This window comes from Phyllobates terribilis, unplaced genomic scaffold, assembly GCF_046119375.1.
Source record: "Phyllobates terribilis strain yellow unplaced genomic scaffold, ASM4611937v1 Scaffold_520__1_contigs__length_1232081, whole genome shotgun sequence".
NCBI lineage: Eukaryota > Metazoa > Chordata > Amphibia > Anura > Dendrobatidae > Phyllobates > Phyllobates terribilis.
Window position 1 is genome coordinate 564,396 of NW_027363280.1, and position 12,223 is coordinate 576,618.

General features: G+C 43.9%; 1 protein-coding gene across 1 annotated transcript in view; it reads left to right on the forward strand.

Annotated features, from left to right (window-relative positions):
- Positions 1 to 12,223, forward strand: part of LOC141231542 (protein ELYS-like) — a 120,995-nt gene that overhangs the window by 41,598 nt on the left and 67,174 nt on the right. Inside the window, exons 12-17 of the mRNA XM_073667726.1 lie at positions 4,763 to 4,891; positions 4,968 to 5,058; positions 5,161 to 5,250; positions 9,266 to 9,406; positions 10,045 to 10,149; positions 11,902 to 11,995. Coding sequence (XP_073523827.1) covers positions 4,763 to 4,891; positions 4,968 to 5,058; positions 5,161 to 5,250; positions 9,266 to 9,406; positions 10,045 to 10,149; positions 11,902 to 11,995 — 650 coding nt within the window. The remainder of the gene's footprint in view (positions 1 to 4,762; positions 4,892 to 4,967; positions 5,059 to 5,160; positions 5,251 to 9,265; positions 9,407 to 10,044; positions 10,150 to 11,901; positions 11,996 to 12,223) is intronic.

Consider the following 12,223-nt stretch of genomic DNA (forward strand, 5'->3'; position numbering starts at 1 on the left):
ACTCCTCAGCCGAGTCAATTAGATTTGCCGCAAGGAATGGGGCACTTTCCACCATGGCTAGGCGAGCAATATGGCTAAAAACTTGGTCAGGTGATAGCCACTCAAAGAACAAACTGTGTTCCATCCCCTTTTCTGGCCTTTGAGTATTCGGTCCAGTTCTGGGCGATATGGTATAAAAAGCCTCAGAGGAAAAAAAGGGGTTTCCAGAAGAAAAACCTAAAGTATCATCCTTTCTGAGGCCTCGTTCCTATCAAAGACCAGAATATACTGGGAAGATGGAGCTACCCGAAGGAAGGTAATAGAAGGAATATCTTTGCCAGTGCAGGAAATGGCACGTGTAGACAATGATGCGAAGAGAGTAGTTGGGAGACTCCAATACTTAAAGCATGGACAGAAGTATCCAACAATCCATGGATACTCCAATCAATTGCAGAGGGATGCAGAAGAGCTTTCGTAGGGAAGATTCCACCTATCTACGCAGTCCCCGCAGGTCTCCAGAAAGCTAATGACGGATGTGGAAAAATTGGTGGATTCAGAGTAGTAATACCAGTGCCAGAAGCAGAATGGCTTGTGGAATACTATTCAAACCTATTTTCAATAAAAAAAAAAAAACGGGGGGGGCTATTTATAAATATAAATTCTCTAAACATGTCAGTGGCATACAATAAATTCAAGATGGAGTCGATAAGATCATCTATTCCACTAATAAAACATGATGATGTGTACGATAGATCTATTATCATGTACCCATTCACCCTCACAGTCAAAAATATCTAAGATTTGCACTGAAAAAGGGGGAGAACATTCTGCATTATCAGTTCAGATGCCTCCTATTTGGTCTATCCTCAGCCCCACGTATCTTCACCAAACTAGTGGCAGAAGTTATGGCTTTCCTGAGAGAGCAGGGAGTATTAATTGTCCAGTATTTGGACGATTTCCTATTAACTGCAGAGTCACCCCAGCGACTAAAAGCCAGTATAAGGGTATGTGCACACGATGCAGAAATGCTCAGGATTTTTTCCTGAGCATTTCTGCATCTCTCTGGCAGGAAAAAACGCATGCGGATTGTACATGCGGTTTCCTGCCAGGGACATGCGGAAATGAAGCGGTCTTCACTTTCATTTCCGCATGCGGGTTGACAAGCACTTCCCAAGCGATTTTAGCATCACTTGGAAAGTGCTTGTCAACTTTACACTATATAAATCCATGCAACCGGCATGGATTTATATAGTGTGTGAATGTCAAAAAATAAAAAATAAATCTATACTTTACCCTCTGATGGCCCCCGGTGTCCTGCTTCATCGGTCCCGGCTGCCGGCAGTGAAGACTTTAGGACCTTCCGACGTCAGCGTCACGTGACCCGTCACATGACTCTGACGTCAGCGAAGGTCCTTCATTCAACCGCGAAGTGCCCGGGAAGCCAGCAGGACGCAGCGCGGGCCGTCAGAAGGTGAGAATATATATATTTTTTATTAAATTCTTTTTTTTTTAATGGTACCTGGGTCTGGATGAGAGTCCTCTCATCCACACCCGGGTACCATCCGCACATTAGACCGCATGAAAAGCGCATCAACATATACAGTGATGCGGATTCCATGCGGTCTAATGCAAGTCAATGGCAGCAAAAGAGCAGCGTTTCCGCAAAATTATTTGACATGCTGCGGATTTTTGACCGCAGCGTTTACGCTGCGGAAAAATCCGCATCATGGGCACAGCACATGCGGATTTCCATTGGGGAACATTGCTGCCCTTCTACCATGCGTTTTTCATGCGTTTCCGCAACTGCAAAAACGCCGCGGAAACGCATGAAAAATGCATCGTGTGAACTCAGCCTAACTTCAACCGTCTTGATTATAAAAAAAAATCTGGGATGGATTGTAAACTGGAAGAAATCAGATCTTATACCAGGAAGAAGAAGAAACATCTTCCTAGGAATCCTCCTAGACTCAAAACTAAAAATATCCCTTTTACCAGTCATAAAAACAAACTTAGAGACAGAGTCCTCGCTTTCGGAAGGAAATCACAAATCTCCATCTGGGAAAGCATGAAAATTTTAGGATTAATGACAGCTTCTATACCCAGAGTTCAGTGGAGCCAATTCCACTCGAGACAACTACATCAGATTCTAACAACCTGAAACAGGAAGATGGACGGTCTAGACAAGAAAATAAGCTTGTCTGTGATAACCAGGAAGTCATTAACATGGTGGACTTCCAGGGCCAACCTACAGAAGGGGATTATGTGGAAGTTGTCTCCATTTGTAACAGTCACCACCGACGCAAGCAACAGTGGCTGGTGGGGTCCATATAAACGATCAGTACCTACAAGGTACCTGGTAGGGGCGAAACCTTCCCAGATCATCAAACCTCAACTCCAGGCAGTCTGGGAAACATTAAAAAGATGTCGGGCAGACCTAAAGAACCAATACATCAGAATCCTGTCAGACAATATCACAACAGTGGCCTTTCTCAGACATTAAGGGGAATCAAGACATCACCATCTGCAAGATTTAGCAGGAAAGATTTTTTAGTGGGTAGAAGAAACAGTACTATCAGTAAGTGCAATACACCTGAAGGGGTCTCAGAACTCCGTGACAGATTTCCTCAGTCGGGAAACAGTGCAACAGTCAGAATGGGAACTAAAGTGGGAAGAATTCCATCGCATAATACATCGATGGGATACTCAGTGGTATCTGTTCATCACAAGGAAAAACGCACAAACAGCCAAATTCTTCTTCCTCGATCCAAAAGACAGGCCAACAGGGGTAGATGCTTTGTCCCAGAAATGGGACATGGACTTGGCATATGCCTTTCCTCACTTGCTCTTAATTCCAGCAGTGCTAAGGAAGATACTGGAAGACCAAGCCAAGGTAATAGTAATATTACCCTTTTTGGCCCAGGAGAAGCTGGTTTCCTTTACTGAAAAAATGTCCCTAAAAGATCCAATCGTTCTTCCAGAGAGACTGGATCTGCTGATCCAGGGGCTGATATACCATCCCAACGTAAAGTTCCTCCAACCTGCATCCTGAGAGGCAGATCTTGAGATCTAAAGATCGTTCAGATTCCGTCAAATCAACTATGCAAAATAGTAGAAAGCCAGTAACATGCAGCAATATACACGAAAATCTGTGGAAAAAATTGTGCACAGTATCAAGAAACTGACAGATTTCTAGTCCTAACATTCTAAATATACTAGAGATTCTACAGACTGGATTTCATAAAGGCCTAAGAGCTAGCACCCTAAAAGTGCAAATTGCAGCCTGTGGAGACACTGGGTCTTTCATGGGCATAATACTACTCAGACAACACAGGGTGAGAGTAAAACAGTGTGGCAATACTTTATTAAACCACCAATAACACCAAGGCGGATGGGAGAAATACAAGCATCGTCAACGATCTATACCTAAGGCTCTAGACGACTGCATTACCGTCAGGCTAGATCCAGCTTTTTTTTACCAAAAGTAGTAACTTTTCATATGAGCAAGGAAATAGTCTTACCCTCTTTTTGCCAAGGCCATAAAAATAATCAAGAACTGACTTCACTCCCTGGATGTCAGGAGAGTAGTCCTCCATTACTTGGAGACAACAAAGGACTGGCGAGTAGACCCTAACCTGTTCGTACAGTTTGCAGGCAAAAACCAGGGGAAAAAGACATCAAAAACAGTGCTGGCAAGGTGGGTTAGGTCAGTGAGAAGTCTGACCTGTTCGTCTGAAGGAAGATCCTCTCCGGATAACATCAGGGCCCATTTGGCTAAAGCAGTAGCCACATCACGGGCAGAACGAGCAGGGGCCTCGGTGGACCAGATTTGCAGAGCTGCAACATGGACAAGCCTGAACATCTTTTGCAGACACTATAAACTGGACATTCTATCAGGCCAAAAAATGGCCTTCAGAAGAAAGTCCTCAAAGTAGTTGTCCCACCCTGAATGTATACTCTGGTATTCTCCTGATGGTGATGTCAGGAGGGACATTCTGGAAAGTAGGCATTAGTCCACCGGTAATAGGTTTTCCAGGAGTCCATCATGACAGCACCTATTACATTCCCTCCCTAACATTCCAGTCTGCGTCTGTGAAGGTAACATAGATAGAAGGAAACTAAATAAAATAGAGTGCGTCCGTCATGGTGTGGTACTTGGAAAATTACTGGGGTTTGGGTGGAGGGAGAGCCTTTTATCCTCTTGTGTGTTCCTGTCCCTATCAAGGATACGAAGGACGACCTCCTGATAGGTTTTCCAGGAGTCCATCATGACAACACTATTACCGGTAGGACTAATGCCTACTTGTCTTGCAGGCTGAGTTAGGGGCATGTATACAGCATTGTTATACTGCTGTATATCAGGGCTGGAAGGTGGTGGTCTTACCTCATATGGTAAAAACCTGTTGACAGGGTCCCTATAATGAGTAACTAAACCTTCACTCTAAGTCTGGTGTAAAAAGCCTTGAAAAGTCGCAACATTTTTGTACAACACGAGGCTGCTCAAAAATTTAGCAACTTTTGTCATTTTCACACCCAAATCTACCAGCTACAAAAGGTTGGAGAGACGGAGTTTGGCAACCCCCCCCCCTGTTTGTAAAATTTATGATGAGCTTATGGTGTTCCATCAAGACAAGCGTGAAAAACGCCCGTTTAATGAATTGGTGCTTTTAATGCTTCATGTAGATTCATTTCCAATATAAAGTGATGGTGAACTCTAGGTATATACTTAGTTACAATGTTGGTTGTCCTAGCGGTGAAGATATCATACTGCATTATTTGTTTTAAGACTCTGCACTACTTAAAGAATATTGGATCATCTTTGAATGAAGAGATTGCAGATGGTTATACCAGATGCTTAGTAGCTGGTCTCCTGTCTCCAAGCCTTGCTGATGTTCAGCCTTCCAGCCTGACTCGGGTAAGCTCTCCTTACTGCCATGTTGTATTTCACTTCCTATAAAATTCAGCCTTTACAGCTTTTATGTGATATCTAGGAAGAACAGCTACAAGCTGTGTTATCAGCTGCCATTGAAACTAGCTCCATCAGTCTTTTAACTCGTTGTATCAAGCAATGGATTGTAGAAGGTAAGTGTAAACAACAAAAAATGTATTCACATTTCTATTTGTGCAAAATACACTATTTTGACTTTTCTCACCTGGTTCTGACTTGTGTAATTCACTTTGAAGAGAAACCCAGGTCAGCTCCAAACCTTCGCTTTGTGCTTGAATGGACGTGGGATAAAGTGGTCCTTACGAAAACCAATTTTGACAGAATTGGTAAGTTTTTGTATTGTTTTTTTGTAAGTATATACTGTACATGAGGTAATGGCTCTTATATATATGTCAAAGGTAGTGTCCCTGCCTTTAATGTGAGATCGCATGCTGAGCTCTCATCTTTCCCTGCACTTGATGGCTGATTTAATCAGCCATCAAGTGCCTCCGCAGATGCAGCGGTTCTCCACCCGCGGCTGTTAACCTGTTAAATCCCGCCGACAATCGCTGATAGTGGGATTTAACACTTGCCCACCACAAGCATGTCATGTGATCGCGAGGTGCCAATGGGTTGCCATGACAGCCGGGGGTCTGCTGACCCACGTGCCTGACAGTGTGAATATCCTGTGACCATTGTCTCGTGGCCATCACTCATAGGAGAATCATCATTTCCGCAATACATGCTGGAGCACTGCAAAAATATGCAATAAGAGGCAATCAAAGCATCGCGTCTAACCCAAAATGGTATCAATGAAAACATCAGCCCAGAGCGCAAAAATAAGCCAACACCCAGCCCCAGATCCCGAAAAATGAAGAAAACATTACAAGTCTCTGAAAATGGCGACAAGTGATATTATTTTTGTTTTTTTTTTAAAAAAAATTTCCAGTTTAGGAAAAAAAAAAAAACCTGCATGTTTGGTAGCTGCGTACTTGTATTGATCTGGGGAATCATATTGCTAGGTCAGTTTTACAATATATAGGGAACATGGTAAATAAAAAAAACAATTGTGGAATTGTACTTTTTTTTTGCAGTTTCTCCGTATTTGCAATTTTTGACTCGTTTTCCAGTACACTATGTGGTAGAATGGTGTCATTAAAAAGTACAAGGATGCATGATGGGATTAGATACACCAGTCTGGGGCGTATTGCGAATGATTGAATTGGATACACAGGTCTGGGGTGTACTGTGCATGATAGGATTAGATACACCGGAGTGGGATGTATTGTGCATGATGGGATTGGATGCATCACTGTGGGGCGTATTGCGCGTGATGGGATTGGATACACCGGTCTGGGGTGTATTGTGCATGATTAGATTAGATACACCGGTTTGGAGCGTATCTCACATTTTGTTGCTCACTGTCAGTGATACTGACAAGTAGACTGTCACCGAGGATGGCCGGCAGCTCCGATTCTGTTAGTTGGTGCTGCTCGCTGTATCATAAGCTGGAGATAGATATGTGACCCTTTTGCCATAGAAGTGGACGGAGCGGGGTCACGCTTGCCACCACTGCTGCCATAGAAGTGGACGGAGCGGGGTCTTGTATTACACCACTGCTCCCTTAGAAATGTGTGAACCTGCTCCATCCACTTCTATATGAGCAATGGTGTAATGTGTGACCCTGCTCTATTTACTTGTATGGGAGCAGTAATATAGTGAATGGAGCAGGGTCACACATTAAACCACTGCTCCTATAGAAGCGGACGGAGCACGGTCACACATTACACCTCTACTCCCTTAGAAATGTGTACCCCTGCTCTGTCCACATCTATGGGAGCAGTGGTGTAATAGAATGGATAAATGTCCTGTAAATATATAATTTCACAAGCTCTCTACATATAATAAACTTACACCCTTTAGTGCCTTTCGTTTGGCACTAAAGGGTGTTTACCCTAATAAATGAAGAAAACGACGTGGGGTTCCTCTTATTATTGGTAACCAGCCAAGGTAAAGCAGGCAGCTGCGTGCTGATATTATCAGCCTGGGAAGGTTCCTGGTTATTGGGCCCTTCCCAGCCTAAAAATACCAGCCCACAGCCGCCGTAAAAGTGTTGCATCACATTAGATGCGCCAATTATAGTGGTTTGCCCAGCTCTTCCCGACTGCCCTGGTGCGGTGGCAATCAGGGTTATGGTAGTTGAGTTTGACAGCTGTGATTTGTGAAAAATCACATCTGGCATCAAGCCCTGGTGTTAGTAATGGAGACGTGTCTATCAGACACCCCCACTACTAACCCAGAAAGACAAAAACACAGACAGAGAAGTACATTTAATTTGAAAAAAACATTCCCCGGCACTTTCTCTGGTTCACCAATCTATTTTGGGGTGGTGGGGGGGGGCTCCATGCTGGTCCGCTGTAGTCCAGGGAATCCTCCGTAGTCCACAAATGGAAACCTGAAGAAAATAAAGAGAGAAATAGACAAGACATTGGCCCTCGTTCACCAATTTATTTAAAAAAAAAAGTTCCCATGCAGGTCCGACGTAGTCCATGGCAACGCTCCATAGGCTGTAGCAGCAGCCACTCCAGGTCCCCATGTGCTCCACGAGACCCGGCGGCTGTGATGAGCGGTGATGTAACTACACCGCTCATCAGTCACATAGTGCTCCATACAGTATAATGGCCCCATATAATAATAATAAGCTTTATATAGCGCCAACATATTCCGCAGCGCTTTACAATTCAGAGGGACATATACAACAGTCATAAGTAACATGGTTAAAGATAATACAATAATTAAAGCAAAAATAATGACGACCCTGCTCGTAAGAGCTTACAATCTACAATGAGGTGTGGGTAACACAAAGTACAGGGGCTTATTTACAATAATGGTCCATTTAGTGCTCCATACAGTATAATGGCCCCACATAGTGCCCCTCCCTACGGGGTGATGTCCCCACATAGTGCCCCTCCATCCTGGTGTAAATGGCCCCCATCTATACAATGCATATAGAAAAAAAACACTTGTGTTTACCTTCCCTGTGCGCCCATGCAGCACGGCTTCCTGTTCTGTGTGTTTTGATCAGAGCACAACAGCTTGATGATCTCCCTGCTGTGCTCTGAGCAGGTTGATGGGGAGCACAGCATGTGTATGTGTGTATGTACACACATACACACACACTCTCACACACACTCTCACTCTCACACACACTCTCACTCTCACACACACTCTCACTCTCACACACACTCTCACTCTCACACACACACGCGCACACACACACACTCTCACACACACTCTCACTCTCACACACACTCTCACTCTCACACACACTCTCACTCTCACACACACTCTCACTCTCACACACACTCTCACTCTCACACACACTCTCACTCTCACACACACTCTCACTCTCACACACACACACACACACACACACACACACACGCACACACACACTTCTCAAAAAAATAAAGGGAACACTTAAAGAACAGAATATAACGCCAAGTAAATCAAACTTCTGTGAAATCAAACTGTCCACTTATGAAGCCACACTGATTGACAATCAATTTCACATGCTGTTGTGCAAATGGAATAGACAATAGATGGAAATTATTGCCAATTATCAAGACACACTCAATAAAGGAGTGGTTCTGCAGGTGGGGACCACAGACCACATCTCAGTACCAATGCTTTCTGGCTGATGTTTTGGTCACTTTTGAATGTTGGTTGTGCTTTCACACTCATTGTAGCATGAGACGTACTCTATAACCCACAGAAGTTGCTCAGGTAGTGCAGCTCATCCAGGATGGCACATCAATACGAGCTGTGGCAAGAAGGTTTGCTGTGTCTGTCAGCGTAGTGGCCAGAGGCTGGAGGCGCTACCAGGAGACAGGCCAGTACACCAGGAGACGTGGAGGGAGCCGTAGGAGGGCAACAACCCAGCAGCAAGACCGCTACCTCCGCCTTTGTGCAAGAAGGAACAGGAGGAGCACTGCCAGAGCCCTGCAAAATGACCTCCAGCAGGCCACAAATGTGCATGTGTCTGCACAAACGGTCAGAAACCAACTCCATGAGGGTGGTATGAGGGCCCGACATGCACAGATGGGGGTTGTGCTCACAGCCCAACACCGTGCAGGACGCTTGGCATTTGCCACAGAACACCAGGATTAGCAAAGTGGCCACTGGCGCCCTGTGCTCTTCACAGATGAAAGCAGGTTCACACTGAGCACATATGACAAAGCTGTGATATTTCTATTGTATCAAACTAAGCCCGTGTGTGATCGTAGTGCAGAACTGGAATAAGCCTTCTATGGTAAACATTCATAAGGCCGATCATCAGCTAACGTGTTCTCTCTCCCGCAGGTGCTCAGCTTTTTGATGGTTCATGCCATTTCATTGATTGTCAGACACTCCAGTCTCTACACCACTGTCAGCTCCGCCTCAGTAACCTTACAATTGTCTTGAACTGTTTTAGGAAAGAGGCCAAAGAGCTTACAAAACAAGGTACAGAAAGGTCTACCTAACGCATCTGTGTTTTGTTTTTCTTTGTTTTTTCATAACAACTCTAATTATAATAATATAAACAAGCTAGAATTTTAAGTTTGCCTATCATTACGAAATCTAAAACTTATAAAAACTATCGACGGATGAAACAAATGGGAATTTGTTCGGTTTTGAGAGCAGTGACCACTCAGCAGTGAGTGTCTGTTGCTGGATTTGCAAGTGGAGTCAGAGGCCGGGCAGTCACAGCTGAAGTGCTACAAGTGCTGAGCTGCCACCATCCTTTCAGATCCAAACTTCTTACATGTCAGCAGGTTTCTCAATCAGTATCAACATTTGAATTAGTTTGTGATTAGGACAAAATGCTAAGAACCCTACAAAAACGTAACTTTTTCTACATAGACCCTTTCCCTCACCATGGGGTGCATTTCATTGAGTTTTTCTAGTACCCAGAAGTTAAGGAAATCAAGTTGACAATTATTCTTCTTGGCTTCTACCCAGTCTAATGCAGTTTTCATTTGTCAGCGGATTTTTGCCCTAGGCAGTATCATCAAATAAGTAATGTGTATCAAATACAGCAAAATATTTTAACGTATTTCCTACATTATTTGACTTGAACATTTCCTATTTTCCTTCATTAGGATTAGTTAACTTAACCAATAAGCTTTCAGTGACCAAGCTCTTAAGTCACTATGCCTCTGTAGTCCTTTGGTTTTGTCGTTGTGGTCTTCTGCCAGATAACCCAGGTAAGGGCTTGCTCCCACTTGCTGTTCAATCCAATAAAAAAATCAGATTGCACTCACCCCAATGTTACCCTATGGTGTAGCTCACATCTGCGATTATTTTCTCATGCGAAAACGATTGTACCCGAGAATTGGATTGTACGCGCCCATATAAGTCTATGGGTGCGTGTGAAACATCACACTGCACTTGGATATCACCCGAGTGCAGTGCGATTCCCGCCGGCAACAGGAGATGGAGAAATGACTTTCTCCGTCCCCTCTCCAGCTGTGCTGCGATCCCCTCATGCGAGAGAATCCGGGCACCGACACTCAGCTAACGCTCCCAGCAGAGCAGGAGCCCACACTCATTAGCATTTCTGATGCCATAAGCTAGTGGGACCCCGGCATAAACCTTCAGGGCAGAAAACATCTCCAATGCACAGCCTTTTTGGGTCCGAGAACAACATGGTCTGATCGAACCAACTCCATGGCCTGCAATAGTACTAAAGACTTACCTTCTGAGACATTTACTTTATATTGAAAGTATGTGCCATAAATAACAACTAGTTGCTGGATCAATTTATAGAGCTCCCACTCGTGAGGAAAATAGAGGTACCATTCTAATTGGTTTGCTGACCAGAAAGTAAGAGACCATGCATTCAGCTCTATACATTGTAGTATACAGTACAGACCAAAAGTTTGGACACACCTTCTCATTTAAAGATTTTTCTGTATTTTCATGACTATGAAAATTGTACATTCACACTGAAGGCATCAAAACTATGAATTAACACATGTGGAATTATATACTTAACAAAAAAGTGTGAAACAACTGAAAATATGTCTTATATTCTAGGTTCTTCAAAGTAGCCACCTTTTGCTTTGATGACTGCTTTGCACACTCTTGACATTCTCTTGATGAGCTTCAAGAGGTAGTCACCGGAAATGGTCTTCCAACAATCTTGAAGGAGTTCCCAGAGATGCTTAGCACTTGTTGGTCCTTTTGCCTTCACTCTGCAGTCCAGCTCACCCCAAACCATCTCGATTGGGTTCAGGTCTGGTGAATGTGGAGGCCAGGTCATCTGGCGTAGCACCCCATCACTCTCCTTCTTGGTCAAATAGCCCTTACACAGCCTGGAGGTGTGTTTGGGGTCATTGTCCTGTTGATGCCTTCAGTGTGAATGGACAATTTTCATAGTCATGAAAATACAGAAAAATCTTTCAATGAGAAGGTGTGTCCAAACTTTTGGTCTATACTGTATGTAGGACACTGAAACAGTCGAGTGTTTCCCTTCTCCCATCATCTACAATGAATATAAGGGCCATTCACGCATGTGACATTTCTTCATCTGATCTACTCCTTTCTGTGCTACAGGAATCAGGATTCGCACATTCTGCCACAATACGGCTCCCCCAGAAATGACCCCACAGCACACCATAATTACCTTCCCTTTCAGTGCTATGCCTCGCTGGTCTTCTCCATGACATATAAAATACATATGACCAAGCACATGGTTGAGGGCACACTGAAGGGTATCCTGGGCCACAGATTATGCACTTTTGATCTAGAGCAAGAATTTTTTTTTTAATTAGCCAATGGCCTTGTTGGATAGGTCATCAAATTTGTTGTGACCGAACAACCCCCTTAACTAATAAATGTTTTGCTGCAATTGTCACGATTTTCTTGACCAAAACAAAATGAATGTACTTTTTGTTTTTCATTTTGCTATATACTTGTGTTTATTCTCCCTTTTTTTTCCTTGTTCATTTGGTTAGATGGAGCCGTGCAGTTGACCAGGCCATACTACAATTATCAACTGGTTCAGCACTACTATGCTGAGCGTCGGAAAAAGCTGGAGCATTTGTCTAGGTAGTGAAAATGTTGCTCTGTTTTCTGTAATACGGACTTCAGTTCCCTACCACTTTTTCTAGTCAGTTTGTCAGAAATCCCTATTGGAGCTCATTCAGACGTCCATAAAAACTGTCTGAGATGGAACTGCAATGCACATTCTGGCCACTGCTCTCCAGACTCGAGAGTGACCGGCTCATAGAAATACATGAAGCTGTCACGCTTGGGTCTGGAGACCCGCAGCCAGTC